This window comes from Leopardus geoffroyi, chromosome D3 (assembly GCF_018350155.1).
Source record: "Leopardus geoffroyi isolate Oge1 chromosome D3, O.geoffroyi_Oge1_pat1.0, whole genome shotgun sequence".
Lineage (NCBI taxonomy): Eukaryota > Metazoa > Chordata > Mammalia > Carnivora > Felidae > Leopardus > Leopardus geoffroyi.
The window spans coordinates 88,516,415-88,540,445 of NC_059339.1; the positions used below are offsets into that span (position 1 = coordinate 88,516,415).

Here is a 24,031-nt window from a genome sequence, read left to right on the forward strand (position 1 = left end):
AGCATCGATTCCCCTCAGAAAAGGCACGGGCTGTTTACCAACCAACCCTCCCCCACCCCTATAATGTGATTCTGAGGGTTGAACTGGAAAATGTATATCAAGCATTAGCACATCTCTGGGGCTCAGTGTATAAAGTCAGTACTTTGAGAGAAAATGGGTATGTCAGTAGGAAGCCTAGGTTAGGGTCTGGGAGTCCCTCCATCTACTGGCTCTGCGAACTGGGTAAATCGGTTGACTTCCTTTAAGATGCAGGTTACTCACCTGTAAGACGAAGAATGTAATAACATCTTCCTTCAGAATGACAGTCAGGATACAGTTAAACAAAACAATGTGTGTCCAAGAATCTTCTTTATAGTTAACCTTATCTTACTCGTAGCAACTTGCCATTTTCATGATGAATGTTTACTCTAAAACATGAGAAAACTAAGTGTCTGTTGTTGAAAACCAGACTCTCCTAACAGATGTGTGGTTTCGCTTGCCTTTGCTGTGACTGAGCTCCAGTTTCTGCCGTGTTCTAACCTGCCCGGGACCATCAGGTAAATTGAGAGTGCTCCATGGAAAACAACAGGATCAAGTCCGGCTCTAAAGGGATTTTGCTGGGATTGCATTTTTTTTTTTTTTTTTTGTAAGCACAATCTCCAAAATGTTTTCTTGGATAGTCCTTAGATATGTCCTTTCAGAACTTGACAAGAAGATTGAGCTGTCTATTTACAAAGTATTGCACCAAAAGTGTAATGGCATCTGAAAAAAATACAAGCATATCAATTCAATTATACTTGGCAAGCCTTGAGAATATAAATCTCTAATCTTTTCTTCCCAAGTCAGTCATGAATAGTTGAAAGATTCCCTGATGAAAATAATAACAATAATAATTAATAATAAAAAAAGCAGAAAAAATAAAATGGTATACTCAAAATAATCTGGAGTTGTTTTAAGCCTAGCTATGCCCTGTATACTTTATTTAAAAAAAAAAAAAAATCTTGCTTCTTATATATTTTCCTGCTCTTCACATTTCTTTATTTCCTATACTTCCTTCACAAATTCACTCAAATTTGAATTGTAATTTTGTATGGATAATTTCTCTTGAATGGTGTATATCTCTTTATTACACACGTCTCTACTTGTCCGTATCGATTCTCTCAGTGTGTTAGCATTCAATTTGTCCTATGATGATTCCTTTTATTATGGAAAAGTTTTTCATTCAAACAAAAAGTATTGACTGTGCATCCAGGATATTCCAGGAAGGTGCTATCCTCCGGGATACAAAAATGAAAAGGATCTCTGCTTTCCTCAAAAAGCTGATACACGGGTAGGAAAGAATGATATAAAAATCAGCAAGTTAACTATTTCATAATGAAATTCATTGGGGTGAACTACGTCCAGAGGACAGAGTGTCACCATACAGTATCTACCTCTCCTCTCTACCAAGGCATTGAGGAATAATGACATACAAAAAGAAAACGACTTTGAAAGCAATACTATAAGCAGGTAATAATTCCAGGTCAAGGAATTTTGGAAAGTACAAATTAATGATAGGATTTGTCACTGATGAGCACTCATGAGAGATTCTACTGACGGAAAAGATGTGGAGGCCATTATTCTCCAAAGGCAAGCACAGCCAGACGCATGGGCATGTATGATACCCACATATGTGCAGGCATGTTCTTCAGAACTATCTGTAGACTCACATAATTTCGTGGCGTTTTCCAAAGAATCTTGAGAATTTCGGGATCTTCTAGGCATCATCAGGCTAAAGACCTTTGGGGAAGCTTCTCTGACCTCTGCTCCTTGGGTTTTCCAAAGCTTATATAAGCCCTTAATTCCTAGATGCATTTTAATTCCCGGGATATGGATAGTGGCTTTGGTTTTCCTGACTCTGCACCCTGACAGATATGCCACACCTGTTTTATGCATCACCTGCACTACTGAATGTCCTCCTGTTCTCAATGACCTCCCCCTTGCTCCTTTACAGGCTTTTCTCAACCCAGCAGACAGAGCAGAGCAGGGAAAGCAGCCATGTTGTGACCCTGACAAAACCCTCCAGTGGCTTCCCATTTCAGTCAGAACAAAATCTTCATTGCCCCTAACTGATCTCAATCCTGGCCACTCCACCCTTGATGGCTCCTGCCTTCTCTCTCCCCCTCTTTTCCCACCACAGCATCTTCTCAACCATAGCCACTACACTCCTTCTGCCCGAAAATCTCTTCCCTCAGATACTGACCCGTCCGTTTTACTCCATTAAGATTTTGGCCAAACGTCACATTCTCAGAGAGCCTGGTCATGTCTTTTCTGCATGAAATGCCAAACCTGTATCTCAACACTTAGCCCCTAATATGCCTTGTTTTTCTTTCAAGGTACGTGCACAACAGGCCCCAGGATTTTTATTGTTATTGCTTTTCTTTGTTCTTTGTTTCCTTCGCCTAGATTACATGACATAAAAGAGTGAATATCTTTTCTGTTGGGTGACTCAAACAGCTCCATGAACCTAGTATGGATACAATAAATATTTATTGAATGAACTGCTGTTGCTCCCGGTGTGTTTGTTGAATACATTAACAGGACTCATGACAACCACCGAGTCAAGCCAAACAAGCATACAGCTTCAGCAACGAACTCTGAATTCCGCAAGACTTCAACTGGAGGAAAGTCCGTGATAAAGCAGACAAGTCAGACTTCCAAGTCAGACTTACAAGAATCACATACCTCCCACAGAATCAAAATTTACCCATAATTCAAAGAATAGAGGTAATTTTGCATTGAAGGCGACGTATGTGGAAGCTGGGTATACAAACCCAACTCACCGGGTCCTTTATAGCTGCGGCGGGAGAACCTCAATACCATTTACACACAGGAGCTCTCGAAGTGTTGCACGTAAGCCATCGCTTGTACAAAGTGAGATATTTTAGTTACGAGACATTGTCATTTACTACTGAGATAGTCACGTGCTGACTCTAACAGTTTTAGCAGGCCTCGTGCTATAAATCCATAAACTCTAAATTCATTTACTAAAAGCAACCTCGACAGACCAGGTGCTAAAATGGTTTTGTACGTAGAGATTCTCCATGACAGGTCTCCAGTATCTCCCCAGGAATTCCTAAAGAATGCTTTCAAGCAGAATTGATTCTGTTATCTCTGTCGTCTATTCCTTCTCTCTCCTGTTTCTGTGCTCACTAGGTTAGAAAGAGTGGATTGAAATCAGTGACTAATATCTTTCTTCCCATTTATTAAAATTAATAAATGGGAAATCACTGAGAAGTAATTTGATGAACAGTCAAGACTATGGATTCTAGGGGCGCCTGGTTGGTTCACTCAGTTAGGCGTCTGATTCTTGGTTTCAGCTCAGGTCATGCAATTAAGAGTTGACAACTCAGAGCCTGCTTGGGACACTCACTCTCTCTCTCTCTCTCTCTCTCTCTCTCTCTCGGCCCCTCTCTGTTCGTTTTCTCTCTCTCTAAAAATAAATAAACAACCAATCATTTAAAAAACAAAAAAAGACCACGGATTTTGTATCCAGACTTCCAAAGTTTAAATCCGGGCCTCATAATGTATTAGTTACGTGATCTTGGCAATGATATTTAACTTCTTTGGACCTCATTTTCTCATCTGTACAATAAAGCTAATAATATCTAGCTTGTAAGGTTGTTATGAGAATTAACTGTGTAAATACCTGTAAGATACTTAGGACAGTGTTGCATGTAAGCTGAGTATTTGCCAATGGTGACTTTTTTAATACTTTAATGCACAGCTACTGTTTTGCTGGTTGTCACTCCACTGAGATAAATACATGTGAGTGTTCTGGTAAAAATCCAAATTTAAATGGCATCAAGAATATTTTCTGCACGAAATTAGTTTATCATAACAAGCTACGGTTTCATATGATTAAGCCAGAAAAATGGATCTTTTCTCCTGTATGTTCACGAACTGCAGAAAATTGCAATTAAATAGACCACAGACTGAGTCAAAATTACTCAGTTCACCTATCAGCCACGTTTAGTTGTCTCCCTGTTCCCTTGAGATGAAAGTCTGAGGGTGGTTGACTCAGATTAGAATTCTTACCGCCAGGAGATTAGATTCAAAGGCACTCCCTGTGAAAGACCGAAGTTATAAAATTTTCACTTTGCAAGTTCTGTGGCTGATTCATTAGAATTTCAATTATTAGCCCTCCTCGGAAATGCCCTGAAACTTCTAATACACCAGAACAGGGTCTCTAGGCTCTCTTGAAGGTGCCAGTAGGCCAAAACTGCCCAAGCATTTGGAAAACAAAAACAAAAAGCAAACAAACAAAACAAGCAAACAAACAAACAAAAAAACCCACTTTATTCCTGAAGAAGAAAGTAAACTGTAAGGATACACCAGAATTGATTATGGTGCGCATAAACGAATTAAGAAGTTGCCCAGAGCTGGCTAGGTCTGGAATATAAATTCAAAAGAGCATCCACAATGTTTTCATGTCAAGGTCTTGTCACTACAAATGTCTCCCCCACCCCTTATCTCAACAGGAATTGAGGACTACCCACCCCATGAAAAGGAACACCTGTTCATTATAAACATAGGCATGATCGTCATATCAATTTTAAGAGCTCATGCTATAAAACTAATATTTCAGAAATTATTTAGCCAGTGTGTGAAATGGAACTAGACAAGATCTCAAAAGCTAAGCACAAGAATCTCGGGGCAGAATTTTCAAATGCTCGTAGCAAGGACCAACATGCCAGTTAAAATCCATCAGAATCCTCCGGCCAGGAAAACAGAAAACAGACCGGGTACATCAAGAGGGAGTGTGATAAAAGGAATCTGTTGCACAGCTTGAAAGGTCGAGAAAACAGACAGGGAATTAGGAGGTAGCACCGAGTTCATAAGCTATATGAAGCCTGAGCAGCCTTCAGACTCAAGTCCTTGAGGTCTCGAGCTGCTTTTCCATCTTCCTCCTCTACCTTCTGTTAGGAGACCTGAGCGGGGACCAGCTGGCAAAGAAACGACCAGGGTGCAGCGTCCCAGGCCTGGTAATTCAGAGCAGTCAAACTGGAGGTGAGATAGCAGATCTCACCAACAGGCACCGTCCTTAAACAAATGATGCCCATTTACAAGCAACTGAAGGGTAAAGGTCTGGTCAGAAAATACCTACGTAATTTGTAAAAGTCTCAATATAAACGGGGGGAAAGCTTGGCTATCGAAAGTGAACGGAGAGTGTTTGGCCCCAAGTGCATTAACATTTTACAAAATAGTTGGGATTACCAGGTAATGACTTTTTTTTTTTTTTTTTTTTTTTTTTTAACACATAAAGACTGTCCTTTCAGAAAGTGGGGCGGGTGTATTATAGGAAAGTGTGTTCCTAAGATCCATCTTAACGATGATGATCTACCTGGAAAACTTGTGTTTTAAAGAGTGATATTTTTTAAAAGACGCTTTCATTCATAAAGTGAGCAGATGTGAGAAGTTAAACATCATGAATGATCCACGGATCCTAAGTATACTGGATAGATACGTACTTCAAGCAATTCTACTTAAATGTGAGTCTAAGTTTTGGTTCTTCAAAACTTCCCATTTTTTTTATTCGTATTGTGTGTGTGTTTGCTTAGAAAGCAGAACCTCAAATTAGCTTTTTTGTTTGTTTTTTTAGCTAGTGTGCCTGTAACGATGGTTACTAAATGTTACTTCTTTAGGCTTACTTTTGTTTTTATTTATTCTTAACTTTAAAAAAAAAAAAAATATTGAGAGAGAGACCGAGCACAAGTTGGGGAGGGGCAGAGACAGGAGACACAGAATCCGAAGCAGACTCCGGGCTCCGAGCTGTCCGCACAGAGCCTAACGCCGGGCTCGAACTCATAAACCGGGAGATTATGACCTGAGCTGAAGTCGGACACTTAATCGACTGAGCCACCCAGGTGCCCCTCTTTAGACTTAGTTTATAAACTGGCTTAGTTCTGTAACTTCTAGAAGGAAGGGCTAATAAATACAAGCCAGGAATCAGGTCAGGACATTTATCTGTGACAAATAAAAAATTTGTTTATTTTTAAGTGTAATTTTTCTACTCATTTCTTCATTTAACAGACCCACATTGACTATGCACTTAACAGTTACTTTGAAGGATACCCAAATTGGTCAGTCCTGAGGCTTGTCTTCAAACACTTATATTCTAAAAATTAGCAATTCTCAATTACATGCTTTTAAGTATATTTATTTTGAGAGAGAGAGAGAGAGAGAGAGAGAGGGAGGGAGAGAGAGAGAGCATGTGTCTGAGTGGTGGAGGGGCAGAGAGAGAGAGAGGGCGAGAGAGAGAGAGAGAGAGAGAGAGAGAGAGAGAGAGAAAATCCCAAGTAGGTTCTCCACTGTCAGCACAGAGCCCAACTTGAGCCTCAAACTCATGAAACCTGAAACTGAGACCCTGACCTGAGCTGAAATCAAGAGTCAGACACTTAAGGGACTGAGCCCCCCAGGTTCCCCAACATATTATTTATACCATATCTGTGTTGGTGTCTCTTCCATGATCATCCTCATTATGCCCAACCAACCGCGACATTCCTTCCATTTGGTCCCATCATTCGTGATCCCTCATTCACTGATGTCAGTTGACTACTGCCTTGAAAGCTGAGGTCTTGTCCTGAGCTGACTAAACCCTTGGGAATCACAAACACGGAGCACTCCCGGGTCATCAGCAGTGGCTGGTTCGTGGATTTATAAAGGTGTCACATATCGGAGACATTTTTCCCACTCTGGAGAACAGACTGGTAACGCACAAATGGACAGACAGCCCTCACGTTAGTAAAACGGGTTTCGTGTTGTTCGTTCATGGACACAACTGATTCCAAGTGTCTCAGCAACTGTTTTCATGAGGTATAGGCCCTCTCTTTCACAGATAAAGGCCCCAGAGCTCGGAGGGTTCAAACAGCTTTTTTTAGGAGCACATAAGTAGGATGAAATGAACCTAAAATTTGAATTCTGAATTTTCCCTGTTGAAAAGGGACACATGACTTTCAGCGCATTATATCACATTTTTACATCATAATTGTGGTTAGGAGACCGTAATTTTCAATATAGCTGTCTGCATGCTTGCTTATCCACTGTTTATATCATGCAGATTCATATCCAAAAATTGTCTGGCATTGAAAACAGGATTTTCTTCCAAGTGTTGGTATTTCTGCATATATTTGATGACTAGGGCTTTGAGGGTCATTTAGTAGCTCTGGAGTTCAATGAGATGACACGATAGCATAAGCATCCGAGAAAATGTCATTCCCTTGAATAACAGTCAGTGGGTTCTGGAAGTCAATCATCTCACTGTGAACACAGGAAGGGCTGGAGATCATCTCCATTACTGCTCTTGACAGACGATGCATTTGTTCTGTGTCGGATGTAGATGAAGTTTACACACGACTTTGATAACGTACGTAAGGATATACAAAATATCCTCCGATGCATTGTCATTTGATCCTTAAGTGCTACAGGGCGGAGAGAAGTTGCTATAATATAAATTTTTACAGTGAAGGAAAGCCAACACGATGGGGTTACTATGAATATGAATTAACTACTTTTGGCAAAACGTATGTTGACTCCTCGAGGGCCATAGGCACATGGGTGAGGATTGCTGGCTGATTCCAGCATTAATCAGCTCTGGGTCAGTCGGATTTATCACTTCCTTTGGTGAGGTCTTGGAAATGTTAATCAAACTGTGTTCAATGTCCTCCTATATACAGTGGAGTAACAGCCATAACAACGAGCATTGCTATTATTAGTGTTGGAACTGCTAAGATGACCGACAGAATGCTTAATTGTCAAACACTTGGAAGGGTGTTTAGCATATAGCACTCAGTGTGTTGGTTACTTAGCCAATCACAATCTTGAAACTTAAAAAAGTATGGCAGGAAATAGAAAAGCAAGACAGATATTTCTGGATATCTACCAACAGTTTATTCTTTCTTAGTGTTTTGTTTTTGTATTGTTCTTGATTCCCTTTACTTATTCCAGTCTCCTTCAACTGGACAAGCACACTGCTGTCGGAGCATTCGACTTAAAGTATAGTTCATAAACCGTATCACGCTATGAAACATTAAAGCATTCTCCTTGGGAAAAACACGAACTCCTTTAGATGAAACTACACGTGCTCAGAAATCAATATGCAAATGCCAAACTACTCTTCCAACTATATTTACTGTTTCTCCTTTAGTCTACTCCTACGCTCCAGCTAACTCAGATGAATACCTGGCCTCCCAAGACTGCTTCCTGCTCTAACTTCTCTAGGCACAAATCTCTCCCTGCCCCACTATTCGATGGTCTCCAACCTTGAAGAGCTGCTTAGAAAGACAACCATCCATTAAGCCTCTCTTGATCCCCTTGAGAAGATATGTGTATCTCATATGCTACTAACTTCTTTATCATAAAGCATCGTCTTTATTACGTTCTCTTGACAATTGAATATGTGTAATCTTCCATTCAAGATCATGAAGAAGGTTACTAATTAGCTTTTTTTTTTTTTCTTTTCAACGTTTTATTTATTTTGGGGACAGAGAGAGACAGAGCATGAACGGGGGAGGGGCAGAGAGAGAGGGAGACACAGAATCGGAAACAGGCTCCAGGCTCTGAGCCATCAGCCCAGAGCCCGACGCGGGGCTCGAACTCACGGACCGCGAGATCGTGACCTGGCTGAAGTGGGACGCTTAACCGACTGCGCCACCCAGGCACCCCACTAATTAGCTTTTTAAGGTGAAAAACTTGGCAAATAATTTTGCATTTTGTTGTTTTGATCTAGCTCTTCTAAATACCCTTCCTTCTATGAAGCTCCATAATTATGTTCCCCAATAGATTTCGGCCTTTTTTTCTTTTTTTCATTCCCAAAGCATTTAAGAAAAATCCCAGTATATAGACTGTATAAGTTCAAAAGAGGCTGGCTATGTTGATGTTAGTTTTTTTTAATGGTTTTTATTTACTTTGAGAGAGAGAGAAAGGGTGTGAGTAGGGAAGGGGCAGAGAGAGGAAGAGAGAGGAAATTCCAAACAGATTCTGACAGCACAGAGCCCAACACAGGGCTCCATCTCACAAACTGTGAGATCATGACCTGAGCCGAAATCAAGACTTAGACACTTAACCGACTGAGCCACCCAGGCGCCCCTGGCTATGTTGATGTCAAACTTAACTCACGAGAAAGTGATTAAAGAGTACACATTTTATAGTGTGATACAAAAGGAATACTTCCTTTTAAATAATTTATACATTGTGCTTTCTGCTCACTGTTATATTTTGTGTCTCCACCTGTGACTATTAGGAGCAGAGCAAAAAAATCACTTTTCAAAGAATGGACCAATATAAAATGGCATGCCTCAGAGTTTGGAGATGCGTTAGGAGTTGGGGACAAATGAGAATACGTTGACTGCACAATTACTATGAATGTAAAGCCGTGGAAACTGTACAATCATACTGCTGCAGGAATAAAACATTTTCTAGAAACCAACCCTAGACCCTGGTAACTGACCTAAGTGAGAAACAGATAGAGTTTAACTTCTTACCTTTGAGGAATTAAAGACATATCAAGAGGGCATTTACTTCTTTAATAATGCACAAAGAACTACAGAACTGGAGGCAACCATAAAAAATGATGACATACAGTGAATGTCTGACATTGGTCACCTACGTTTGGTATTTCTAGGACACTTAGATTTACTTGAATGTTATTATTCAGTTAAAGAAACTTGCAGTACAATTTAAACAACTCATTAATAAAAGAAATCAGGATACATCTACGTTAACAAAAGCGATAAGATTTATGGAATAAAATTATAAAAACACATCTCTGGCTACTTTTACAATGTATCTTTTATTTTGCTATTATTTTCTTTCCTAATTTTATTTATTTATTTATTTATTTCGAGAGAGACAGAGACAGCACGAGTGGGGAGGGGCAGAGAGAGGGACAGAGAATCCCAAACAAGCTTGGAGCTGCCAGAACAGGGCCCGACCTGGGGCTCCAACTCAAAACCCTGGAAATCATGACCTGAGCCGCAATCAAGAGTCAGACGCTTAACGGACTGAGCCACCTAGCTGCCCCATTTTGCTACTTTTTTTTCAACCTTTAAGAGGGGGATGTGAAATACTAATTAAATGGATAAGAGATTTATAATAAATTCAAATCCTGATTCTTCTGTTCTTCCTCTACTTAACAATTTGCCGACTGGGCCCTCTGTGCCATGAGCGTGACAGACAGAAACAAGCAAAGAGGAGAAGAATGCATAAGTAGCCGGGATATCAAAACGAACTTGTTTCAGCAAAGTGGGAAAAAACTGAAACTCGCTTTCCAAGTCATAGACATTTAGAGAATTTTAAAGACTTTATTTATTTAACCTCCCTCCAGAGCTGGAATCTGACAGGACTCATTTTCATCATTGAAATAGACAAACGTCATAATAAGATAAAAATGCTATCATTTATTTCACCACCAAAACATCAATAAATTATTCGCCATTACTTTAATTAAGGTAACAGGAACCAGTATCAGATTCTGTCATTTATAATGATATTCTGAAGTCGAGGAAAATCGATTCATGGGATTTTTTAAAAAGCTATCAAATTTGAGAAAAACCCAAATTCCTAAGGGAAAAATAGAGAAAAATTAATGCAACAGTTTACGTGAATATTCATTCAGCTTTTGTCAAAGGCCTAACCTTATTAAACACCAAGAATGGCAGTTTATGGAGTCAGACCCATTAAAATATTTTTAGTGGAAAAAAATAATGCAAAACAGAAAAGCTGGCATTTCCACAATGTGGACTGTTCTCCTTTAAAAGTTCAGTGACATTGATCTACAGTTCTGTTTATGGCCACATTTCAATTGTCCGAGCAAATGCAAGTGAATGATAGAAAATCAAACATTACATAAATCTGCCTGGCAATATGATACCTAGAAATTGCATGTATATAAAATCAGCCCCCCCCCCCAAACAGTATTTCCCAATCAGCACACCCATCTCGAATTAGGCAGGTGAAATGCACTTGGACAAAAGGAAGAGGCTGAATGCAGGGTTTCCCAGGTGTTGCCTATAATCAGGATATGTCTCCTGGTGTTTGAAAGTTAATTCAAAAATATAAGAAATAAAAGGAAAATGGCTCTTTTCAAATTAACTAATATAGTGCGTAATTATGCTTTTGGAAAACATCTTACGGAATTAAGAAAGCACTTGTGTAAGTAATCTTTAAATTCACTTTATCAAAACATATAATTATTTATTAAAATAACTGGATTTGAAACATCTTGAAACATCTTGAGAGTCTTGAAACATCTCATTCCTTACCTACAACGTGTCTCCCGATTGAAATTGGAAGGTTGATGTTCAGGTGACAGGGTCTGATAAGCCAGTAAATGGAAGTGTTTAATATACTGATAAATTTCAGTAGTGGCTTTTAAGAAGCCTCCTCCAAGGGCCTCCCAGGTATGGTGGACCCCCACGATCTCAAGCTCCAGCATCCAGGGTTATTCCGAGGGCCAACAGGATGCCTCCAGGTCCTAGCCTTAGCATCGTCACTACCTTCTCTTCTGATTCGTCAAAACCATTTTTAAATATCTTTAGCATGACCACCGAAAAGACCTATTCTTCATTAGAAGTATTTTGCCCCTGGAGCTGCTGTGCCTTAAATGTACATAAGAAATCCATCTTTATCAATTTACTCAGTGTGGTTGGACTTTTCATTGTTGCTAACCTCCTTTAGCAGATTTCTGGTGCAAAGATCTTTTCAGCAGTGAACCAACAGATCAGAAGCATCTGCAGATTTAGGAAGAGCTGCCTATGGACAGCTACAGGGCAAGTGGGTCACTTAATTTATTTTCTTTTGTTTTCTGTTAGAAATAAGTCTTGAGATAAATAAATAAATGTGTATATATATATATATATTTATACATTATATATATATTATAATTTTGAGATTATTCATTCAAATAGTAAAGGGCCTATGAAGATTTCTAAAAAAGAAAAAGTAACATAAACATGGCTAGCAGTCTGCGGATGCATTACATTTGAATTAAAGGGCATAAGAGTTGGCCTGAGATTAAATAAATCAGTCAAGTTAAATAATAAAGGCTACATTATGACATAAGCAGTATGTATAAAATATGTAGCAAAACAATAAAAATAACATTTCTTTATCATGTCCGATATTTTTTTTCTATTCATTAGTTTATCAGATGCATGGAAGTGATTATGTATATTGACTTTTTTTCAATATCGATTATTCAGAATTGCTATGATAATTCTTTAACGTTCCTATCATGAAGTTTTATTTTCTTTCCCATTGAATTGTTTTTGTAGCATATATGAAATTGAATTCCTAATAAGGATGTATGCAAGTAAGTCGTCTATGGGTTTGTAAAGCCTGCTTGGGTCACAAAGTTTGAACTGTGATGGACTAGATTGCTTTACTATTCAGAGGACAGAATTCTATAGAATTCAGCAGTTTGGGCGATGTTGGTAAGCAGATTGATAGTAATTCTGATTTTTAAAGTTTATTTTCTAAGAATACACATTCAATATTAAAAAGTACCCATTCACTAAATCAAAGTTTATAGAGTGTGTATATAATTCAACAGCAAGTAAATATATCATATGGTTTTACTTTATTTATATTAAACACATCATGATTAGTAAGCTTTCAGGTAGTATTTGTGCGTCTCAGTATGAGAGCAACTCAGAATGGTGTAATGTGGGGGCATAGAAGGATCTGTGATTTTAAAGCGTTTAAAAAGATTTTCCTATTCTAAAAGAAGAACATATTCCATAAAATTTTCGAGATCAAATTTTAGAGAAGTAAGCCTCAATACTAAAAGACATCCTATATAGCCTAACAGGTAGAAAGAGTTGATATAAAGTGAGCACTTATGTTAAGTCAGGTGTTTTTTTTTTTTTATCACTCTAATAGAAGAAAACATTTTTCTTAACTCAAGTTAGGAAATTATTATACATTTTTATATATCTTTATATCAAAAGTTACAAGTAGCAAGCATATGACACAAAGAAATGGAAGTGTAACAGCAGTATTCAAGAATGCATGCTTTTTACAATGTGTCTAATAAAAAGGATATTTTTCCAACTCAAATATTCAGTACTGACATGCAGGATAGTTTCTCACACTGCCAATTCAGTCATATTGCTAAGTGCTTCATCAAAAAACATTTCTATTGAAGGGTACGAATGGTAAAATACCTGATTTCAAAAACGATTTCTGAAACTTAGTGTCTTCCTTTGATATAGAACAAAAAGGAAGTTGGGGGAATTTGGGAAAGAACAACGACAAAAAAATGAGATGTTTCTTATTGCAATGTAGTTATTTTTGCTCAAGACTCTCGGCTGCGTTTAATCATAATCCAACAATAGATGGTTATAGTCCATAAAACCTCTAGCTGGTGTGTCCATGGTCCATATTTTCACTTCTTAACTGTAGCATGTTCAAAATCCCTCAGAAGCGCACTATTCTCAAGCAGTCTATCTAATGAAAACAACGTACATGTAACACAAAGTTCATCCACAATCGTATTTTTCACATATCACACAACGTACAATCATATAACGAGGACATAAAACAGCATGGAAACAAAGTGAAACTAACAGGGAAAATAAAAATCGGGATAGTCTTAATCAGGAACTAATTTCTTCTTCAAGTTTCCAGTAAATCTCAAAATGTGTTTAAAACCTAAGGAGCACTTGGTGGCCAGCAACCAAATTACGAAATGAACATATCATTGTGCAGCGGGGATGTCTTGCTGAAGGAATAACAAATGTCTGCAACTCTTAAGATTGGATAAAGGCAGTGGAAATGAATTTAGAAATATGTCCACTTTTCACAATTCACTATAGAATTTTCTTTTCACAGTCCCCATCTTTGTACAAATAGTTCTTCTCTGAAAATAAAACACAGTTAAAACATTTTCTCCCAATGAAAAATGCATACAAATACATCAATTTATCAATGTAATATAGAGCATGGAAGTGCATTCACCTAAGTCAAGAATAGTTGATAGGCTTGAAGTGCTTTGAAGAGTTTAGCTGTCAAGCAAATTTAATTGGAGACAGATTAGTCTAATATAGATATAGATTAGCAAGTGCTAAAAGTAAAGCTGCTATGATATTTGATCACAGAATAGATGTACACGTAGACCACTGGTGTCAATGGAACATTTTACACTGTTAAGCATTCAAATTTTATATCATAAAATTTGACTTCATAGATTTTGACATAACATGCTACATTTAATTTGGATGAGATAAGCTACGTATTCATGCAAAAATAAGAGTGCACAAATTGCATAAGTACCACCAAATACTTAGCGTAGGAGTCTGAGTAGAATATTGCCAAATGAAATCAATCAGGAAATTACCAACTTTATATACTGACTTCGGTTATATTGAGACAATCTTCAAGTGTTTTTATTATGAAAAACTTGCATTTCTTCTGCTCTTTTTAAAAAGAGTTGACTAAGTTTCGGATTTTAACTTTAAAACATATAAAATTTCACTTCCTGATTTCACATCATTTTAATAACACTGTAGTACAATGCTTGATGGTAAGCAGGTGAACAATGTTTTGAAAGATATGTCTACGACAAATCATCATTCCATCAGCATTGAACCCATTATATTTCTGATTATGAAATATTACGAAACATGTATCTCAAGAAATTATGAATAAAGAGCACATTCCTTAAAATATCAACAAGACAACTGCAACAAAACAAAACAAAACAGAATACAACAAGGTGGGAGAAGGAACCAAGGACATTCGCTTACCTTGAATTTTCTTTTTAGACCCTAGTTGTGTTGTATTCAGATTCATGTTTGCTTAGAGACCCAATGAGGCAGAACCTGGAATGTTATGGCTATTTCATTCAACAAAGTAATATTTGCACAAAAAATAAATATTCATACAAATACTTAAAAGCATTCCTAAAAATTCTTAAAACTGTGGAAATAGGTTTTTTTTTTCCATCAGCATGCAAAAATACTAAATCAACTAAAAATATTTTAGGTTTTAAGATGCACTAATGAATTAAAAAAGTATGTACATTCATAAAACAAACTCAATGCTAGTAAACATGCAAAATAAAACATATATAATTTGGATTAGGGGACTTAAAATCAATTTTTTTTTCTAAATTAAATTTTCTTTCCTCAAAATTTTTACTAATTTTATGGCTAATAATTCGATACAGATAATAGTATCTTTCTGTTAAAAGGAACATGAATTAAATGTTGCTACTATTTTTCTCTACATTTAAATAGAAATGTTTTGTATTTTAGCATACCATACTATTATATGCAATTTGTAACGTAAGTATTATGTGATCTGTAGAAAAAAAGGATTTCGGTAATTTCATTGTCATACAAAAAATATAATACGCTATATTGCAAAATACGTTATTTTTAATTAAAATTATTCAACAAGATGGGTTAACCATCTTGGTAAGGCAATTACTTCCAAATATCATTTTATATCTGAAAATATATTAAAAGTTGACGAGAGCGACATTTATGACCATGTGGATGCAAATTAGCAAGTCGTATTTATGATAGAAATTAAAACCCTAATCTGTGTAGAAGTAAATGTCATGTACGCGTGGGAATAAATGAACTATCTTTGGTCTGTGTGTGCTCACACACAAACACATGTGTACATAAACAGGGTTCAGGAAGCCTATGGATGGCACGGGAAAGGAAAAGGAGAGGAAAAAACTCGAGATCCTATGGTTTGAATCATTAACAAAAAGAGAAAGTGAAAATGCAGATCGACTAGAACACAATATTCTTGGAGGCATTTTGGTCCTCAGGTTATAGTCGTCATCAAAAAATCTACTGATACTGACCGCTGCACGGCTTTGTCGTGTCGGGACAGCCTGTGACTCGTCGTGGGCACCTCCTCAATCTCGTCGATGTCACAGGCATCTGCGGCATCCTGCGAGTAGCTGTGTTTCATGACGAGGATATTTCTTCTGTTCATGGGCGGGATGAGGGGTTTGATGGGCTGTGGGGGCATCTCCGTCAAGACAGAAGCATCTCTTGTGCTGAGGTTACTGCGGCTGCCCTTCGTACTGGACACGTGGGACCCACAGTGGTGGTCGTGAACACACTTGGAGGAGGATCTCCGCAGTTTGTGGTAGTTTTCAAAGTCCTCTGCCACATCTGCAAAGTCAGCTGTAGCTCCTGTCCCTCTGAGAGTGCATAACTCATAATGGGGAGGTTCAAACACCTCCTGGAAAACTGTCTGGTCAAAGTCCGATTTCCTTTGGACATATTTTTTACGAGGCTGTTTGATCTGCACAATGACAGAAATGATAATAAGGATGATCACAATGCAGGAAGTCACTCCAATGACAGTCCCACTGGTGTTGGTGAGCTGGTCCAGCAGGCTGGCTTTCCTCTTCTCTACAGGTTGAGGAGAGTGAAAACAACAAACAAAACAAGAAACAATCCACCGCGTATTAATATGGTAGTCAAGGCGCATAGGGAGAACTTTAACAAGACGTACGCTCAGCATGGGACTCTCACACGCTTCGAGTGACAAAAACGAATCTTTAGAAACAAAACCTTTCGCTTTTCACAGGGGCCCTATCGTCCGGCCTTAGAGACAGCCCTCCCACTGCCCAGCACCCCTACTTGAAACATAAATATATGCGTGGAGAAGGTCTCACAAGACCTTCAGCATGACGTTTGGGAATGGATTAGTAATGTTAAAAACGGTAAATTATTTTCCTTCTCATAGGAGTAAGGAAACATCCCAGACTCCACTAGTGGGAACGCAGACTTACCTATATGGTTTCGAATTTATTCCTGACATGGATAATTGAACTCAAAATAACAACAATATTCTGATATCAAAAGGTAATTCAATTTCATGACAGAAATTTCTGGAATGGTGGCATGATGTCTTCCATGGGCCTCTTCCCCAGTGAAACAACCATAACTGGTAAAAGTGATTTAAATAAATAAATAGAATATATGTGCATATATATATTTTTCTGGAAATTATCTGGAAATCTATCTGGAAATACTATATATATATATATATGTATATATAGATAGATATATGTACATATATATATATAGTATATATATATACATATATATACATATATATATATATAGTTTCTGGAAATTATCTTAATGGAAAGAGCAAATGGAAGTACATTTATTCAAGAAAATTTACTGAATTTCGTTAAGAACAGTGAGAGTCTGGCCTTTGAACCCATTTCTCCCAACCCCACCCCAATTCACCATGATGGACACTTAGGGAGGTTTCAGACAACAGCACAGAGTTTCCTCCTCCTAAGCCTTCCCTTCTACAGCTGCAGTATCTCCCCAGGAGGAGCAAACCACTAGCATTTCTCACCACCCCCCTGAATCCCTAGTGCAGGTACTCTATCCTAGGCAGGAGATGCTGAGTTGTCAAGGGCTCCATTCCTCCTCTCAGCCCCCACTGGTAGGATGGAAGCTGTATAGCAGGGCAGCAGGCTGGGAATGCTTGTCTCTGAGCACACTTGCCCAAGCTCACTCGTAGAGTCTGTCCGTCTCTGTCAGTCTTGTCAGTCTGGCAAGCTGATAAGCCAGAGGTTACCACCCTCGGGCAGTACCCTATTCATAAAGTAGGGGTGTCACTCCAAGACAAGTAGGTCACGGCCCCTGCCTCCCTCCATCACTCAGAGCAGTGATGCAGACGTTTTGCCCATGAAGAGAGGTAAGTCAAGAACAGAGAGCACCAGAGCTTTCCCCAAAGAACGTGACATTGTTTGGAACAGTGTGGAGAAGTTCAAGCCTAGGGATCTCCAAAACAACAGACATTTTCTGGTAAGCGATTAAGAGGAGACGATCAAGGGGCGCCTGGGTGGCGCAGTCGGTTAAGCGTCCGACTTCAGCCAGGTCACGATCTCGCAGTCCGGGAGTTCGAGCCCCGCATCGGGCTCTGGGCTGATGGCTCAGAGCCTGGAGCCTGTTTCCGATTCTGTGTCTCCCTCTCTCTCTGCCCCTCCCCCGTTCATGCTCTGTCTCTCTCTGTCCCAAAAGTGAATAAACGTTGAAAAAAAAAAATTAAAAAAAAAAAAAAAAAAAAAAAAAGAGGAGACGATCAAGCTCTTCAGTAACAACTAGCCAGACCTGAGAACAGGTAGAAGCTTAACGTAAAATGTCAGGAAAATAACTAGTAATTTAGAATAAATCATAAAGGCCGAACTCAAAGACTAACCCCACAACAGAATGGAATTGAATTGGGTCAGACCTTGGAACAATTTATACTCCTGGGAACCACCCAAAATAGTAGAGCAATCATTTGGCACTTGGTGGAGACTAACAGCTGGGTGTGATACCAACAGAGACACATAAACAGCACAGGCAAAGGGATGGTCAGAGAGCGCCTTACTAAACCAGGACCATCTGAGACCATGGCGTGGTCTCTGTGGAGGAACGTCAGGACAGACGTCACTGAAACAGGCCAGCCTGGTCTGTGCTCACAAACAAGTCGAGGAGAAAACAGAAGGAGCAATAAGCCCCGGGGAGGGAGGAATCAGTACCCAGAATTGCTACAGCACATTATTTGGCATGAAGTTTTCTTTTTTTATCTTCTTTTCTTTTTTTAATGTTTATTCATTTTTGAGAGACAGAGACAGAGCATGAGCAGGGGAGAGGCAGAGAGAGAGGGAGACAGAATCCAAAGCAGCCTCCTGGCTCTGAGCTGTCAGCACACAGCCTGACACGGGGCTCGAACCCACTAACTGTGAGATCATGACCTGAGCCAAAGTCGGATGTTTAGCTGACTGAGCCACCCAGGCGCCCCTAACATGAAGTTTTCAACAAAATATCACAAGGCATGCAAAGAAACTGGAAAATGCAATTCAGACATGGGGGTTAAAAAGCCTTAGAGAGGGCCAAACAGCAGACTAGGCAGACAACGAGACAATGATTGCAAAGCGGTTGTTATAAAATATGTTCAAGGAACTAAAGGAAACAATGGTTAAAGAGGGTAAAAGAAAATATGAGGAGAAACCCTCATTGGATGCAGAATAGCAATGAAGAAACAGAAATCATGAGGACACCTGGGTGGCTCAGTCGGTTGAGCGTCCGACTTCAGCTCAGGTCATGATCTTGCGGTTTGTGAGTTCGAGCCCTGCATTGGGCTCTGTGCTGACAGCTCAGAGCCTGGAACCTGCTTCGGATTCTATGTCTACCTCTCTCTCTCTGCTCTCCCCTGCTCACTCTCTGTCTCTCCCTCTTTCAAAAATAAATAGACATTAAAAAACTTAAAAAAAAAGAAACAAATTCTAAAAAAGAAAAAAGTGAAAAATCTAGAGTTGAGCGGCATGGTCACAGAAATAAAAACTGCATTTGAGTGACTCAGCAGTACATTTCAGCTGGACTAGGAAAAGAACAGCAAATGTGCAGATAGGTGAAGGAACGTTATGCAATCTGAAGAGGACTAAGAAAAAAGGATGCAGGAAAGTGGGCAGAGCCTCAGAAAAATAAGACAAGCCATCAACGGCACCAACATCATGGGATGGGAGTAAAGAAGGAGAGAAAGAAAGTGCAGGACAATAATCACATACATAAAGGGTGAGGACTTCCCAAATCTGATGAACAAATCTAAAATCCAAGGATTTCAACAAATTCCAAGTACGATAAATGAATTGAGACCCACACTCTGACATATGAGATTAAAGATGTTGAAACAGAAAATCTTGAAAGCAGCAAGGGGGAAATAACTCATCACACAGAAAGGACTCCCAATCAGATTAACAGGTGATTTATCATCAGAAATCTTGGAGGCAGAAAGCAGAGGGTCGACAAATTTAAAACCTTGCAGGCAAAAAACAAAACAAAACAAAAACTGTTGATCGAAATCTAATATCCAGCATGACGAACTTTCAAAAATGGAGATGAAATAGACATCTCCAGGTAAACAGAAATAAACATAATTTAATGCTGAAAGAATTTACGGCAGTAAAGGAAATATTAAAGGAAATTCTTGGGATCGAAACCAAGCAACTCCAGACAGTAATTCTAACCCACGTGAGAAAAGTAAGTACAAAGTGAATTAAAGTGGCAAATAAACATTGCCAATAAAGGCGATCCTATACATAACTACCAAGGACGATATAGTTGAATATATATTCTGCATTCTTCCCTTAACTTTTTAAAAGAGTAATATCATATGCATAAAATTGTACTGTTGGGCCTTTAACTTATAATATATTTGGTATTAATAGTACAAGTGAGTTTAGTAGGAGCAAAACTGTCTTGGAATAAGGAAGTGTCATCAGATGGTAATGTGAATTCACAAAAAAACAAAGGAAAGAATGAGAAGTGGTAAGGAGGAAAGGGTTATATAATGAATTATGTGAATACATACTTGCTCTAAAATTACGTAAAGTAACAACAGTGATGTATTCTTTGATTTGTAACGTACATAAAAGTAATATGTACAATTGTAATAGGCAAGAAGGAAGAGAGAACAGACCTACATAAACAAGGTCATTGGGATTAAATTAGTATAAACCTGCAATATATTTTGGGAAATTAGGCTATATGTTATAACCCCTAAAATAACCACTAAGAAAATAACTCCAAAAATACATTAAAAATCACTAAAGGAATTCAAATGCTACACTGGAATATATTCACTCGGTGCAGAAGACAGCAATAAAGAAGAAAAGAGGAATAAAAAAACATGGGACACAGAGGGGAAAAGAAAGTACAATGGCCGATGTAAATCCAACTATATATCAATACCAGCATTGAAATATGAAGGGATTAAACAATCCAATGAAAAGGCAAATGTTTTCAGAATGGATCAAAAAATGAGATGCAACTATATCCTGTCTATGGAAGGCATACTTTACATCCAAAGATATAGATGGACTAAAGGCCAATGGATGGAAAAAGATTGCAACACAAACCGTATTTATAAGAAATCTAGAGTAGATGTGCTAACATTAGACAAAATACTTTAAAGCAAAAAGTTATTAAAAATAAGAAGATCATTTGATAATGATTGATAAAAGGGTCAATCCATCAGGAAAGCACAATAATTTCAAACATGTACAGACCCAACAACTAAACTCAAAAATACATAAAATGAAAGCTTACAGAAGTGAAGAAAGAAGCAGTTCAACCACAATCATCAGAGGATTTTTTAAAAATAGATAAAACATGGTAGGAAATAAAAACAGAAATGGAAGACGAACAGTGCTATCAACCTACATCTATAGCACAATTCACCTAACAATGCACAATGCATTCTTTTCCAGGGCACAGCGAATTACTTAGAACATACTGTAGGTTAGTACATGAAACTAACTCCAATAAATTACAGGCATACCTCATTTTATTGCACTTCATCTTGTCCTTCACAGACATGTGTTTTTTTAAAAATTGGAGGTCTGTGGCAACCCTGCATCGAGCAAGTCTATCAGCACAATCTTTCCAACAGCATTTGCTCACTTCGTGCCTCCATGTCACATTTTGATAGTTCTTGCAACATTCCAAAGTTTTTCATTATTATTACATTTATTATGGTAACCAGTTACCAGAGATTCGGACTCACTGAAAGGATTGATGATGGCCAGCACTTTTTAGCAAGAAAGCACTTAAAAAATTTTTTTTTGATGTTTACTCATTTTTGAAAGAGAGACAAAGCATGAGTGGGGACAGAGAGAGCGAGGGAGAGAGCGAGGGAGACACAGAATCCGAAGCAGGCTTCAGGCTCCGAGCTGCCAGCACAGAGCCTGACACAGGGCTCGAACCCACAACCCATGAGATCATGACCTGAGCTGAAGTTAGACGCTTAACTGACTGAGCCACCCAGGCGCCCCAAGAAATAAAGTATTTTTTTTTAATTAAGGTATGCACATTGTTTCTACAGACATATTGCTATCGCACACTTACTAGACTACAGAATAGTGCAAACAACTTTTATATGCACTAGGAAACCAAAATATTCGTTTGGCTCACTTGATTGCGGTGGTCTGGAACTGAACCCACAGTGTCTCTGAGGTGAGCCAGTAACGACAATCAAACCTGTAAAGGTGTGATCCCCTCTCAAAAAAGAATGAATCAGAAATCAAAATAGTGGTTCTGCCACCTGGAGAAGAGAAACCTGAAAGCTCATAATGCATATCTGTTCACATTCTCTTCCGTCCACTCCCATGTGAAATAGTCCCTATACATGTGGGAACCAATCCCGTTAGACAAATAAAGCTTAGGACCACCAGTCATTAACAGTGCCAATTTAAGATTCTACTGCACAAATCACGTAATTTCCTATCCATCCATTCAGAAGTGGCTCCTTGAATAATCACCTACTCCTATCCTCAAAATAATTGAGAGGCTGGGCCTTTCTCACTCGTCAACCATGGCTAGGGTGGCGATGCCTGTCTGCTTCTGTCCACAGAAGATGGTTTAATAGACAATACTGGACTTTGAACATGAAAGAGTTCATTGCCTGTTCCTTTTTCTTGGCCAATCAGGTAATATTGAATGTGAGTAAAAGAATACACCTGGCACTTTCAGGTAAAACACACAACATTCATAGCCAAGCCGAGGACTGCTATCCAAGTAAACAGACCTTTGTGTACAGGCTAGAGAAGGGAGCAGGGGCGCTGGAAGGTATTTTCTTGGGAAAGGAAGAAAAGCATTCAGGGAGCAAAATTGGAAGTTGAGCTAAGTGGCTCGGAGTACCTGAAAGCACAAATGTTCCTTGAACGCACTTGACCTCTAGAATGTGTGCTTACTATCCAATGAAGACATTGGAATAAGGGAGAGTTGCAGGCAGAGATGAAGGGCACCAAGTCTGATAGGAAAAACACACTGTACTAGGAAGCTTCATTTCCTCTCCATGGCTCCGCAGGCTCTCAAAAGATGTCTTTAATGAGCATCCCAGTGTTAAGGATACTCTCCTATGCATCAACGAATGAGGAAACTTCTGGTGAAAGCAAAGACTAAGGTTTACAAATGAATTATCAAATACACACGAAGCTTGAGACAGTTCATAGACAGTCCATTTTTAAGTCTGATACATCCAAGCACTGTAATAAACTTCTTCCCACTCTACAGGCTGAGGAATTTTGCAAATTTTAAGAACCGGTCTTTACCTTTACAATGATTTTCGTCCCAAGGATACACACAGTTCTGGAGTCCATTGCAGACCAGTGTATTGTTAATACACATGTTGCTATGGCAGAAGAATGTATTGCCTTCACAGGGAGCTAAAAATAAGAAGAAGAAAAAAAAGCAAAGAAAAAAGTCATAACTGTGATTCAGTAGTAAATCACTCTGATTGCAAATCGAAAAACAAAAAGATGAGAATGATAATTTGCCATCAAATTGAGATAAACGATCCGACATTCCATTCTCAGGGGTTGCTATTGTGGTAATTATTTCCCATGTTGTGAACAGAGTGGGCCCTTCTCTAGATGTGCTTAGCTTATAAAACTAGCACAGGAGGGTTTCCATGATAACAATGAGGTACATTATCTATATGGGTGCGTTCTTTTTTTTTGTTTTTGACTTGCTGCATTCATTTAACGAAAATTAAGTGCCCACTACATGCATAACATGATGCTTTACACTGGAATTCTGTATGTACAAATTTAGTTGTATTATGCAAAAAGTCTTAATTTAATTAATATTGAAATAATTTTGTAAAGCATATGTTTACAAAACACGAATGAAGAAAGTAGACATTAAGCAAATCTCTATTGCATTATTTCAACAAATGAACAAAACAAAAAATGTCATGGAAATTCAGAACAAGAGAAAATTAATCCTGAACAACATAAGAAAAATATATATTATTCCCATCAACGTGATTGATGAAATTAACCTACTTTCATGTATTTCACACATTCTAGTAACATTATGTTACAATGGTCCATGATCGCCAGATTACAATGCACATTTAGGGTGCTGGGAGATAAAGGAAGGATGCCCAGAAGGTATACAATACAAAGATATGAGAAATAGTACAAGTTTAATGTAGCAACGTATAAGGTTAGATAGGACTTCCATATTAGGAAAAT

At 38.4% G+C, this 24,031-nt stretch overlaps 1 protein-coding gene across 10 annotated transcripts in view; it reads right to left on the reverse strand.

Moving 5' to 3' along the window:
- Positions 1–24,031, reverse strand: part of NETO1 (neuropilin and tolloid like 1) — a 129,529-nt gene that overhangs the window by 2,112 nt on the left and 103,386 nt on the right. For 2 of the 10 annotated variants that reach the window (XM_045457083.1, XM_045457077.1), the window contains exons 8-11: positions 23,105–23,218; positions 15,836–16,394; positions 14,763–14,837; positions 10,300–14,021 (exon numbers count right to left, since the gene is read on the reverse strand). In XM_045457083.1, coding sequence (XP_045313039.1) covers positions 14,777–14,837; positions 15,836–16,394; positions 23,105–23,218 — 734 coding nt within the window. In that variant the 3' untranslated portion in view covers positions 10,300–14,021; positions 14,763–14,776. Of the gene's footprint in view, positions 1–17; positions 742–6,361; positions 7,440–10,299; positions 14,022–14,762; positions 14,838–15,835; positions 16,395–23,104; positions 23,219–24,031 lie in introns of those variants that run through there. The other 8 variants (XR_006707266.1, XR_006707267.1, XM_045457082.1 and 5 more) reach the window with 8 other exon arrangements.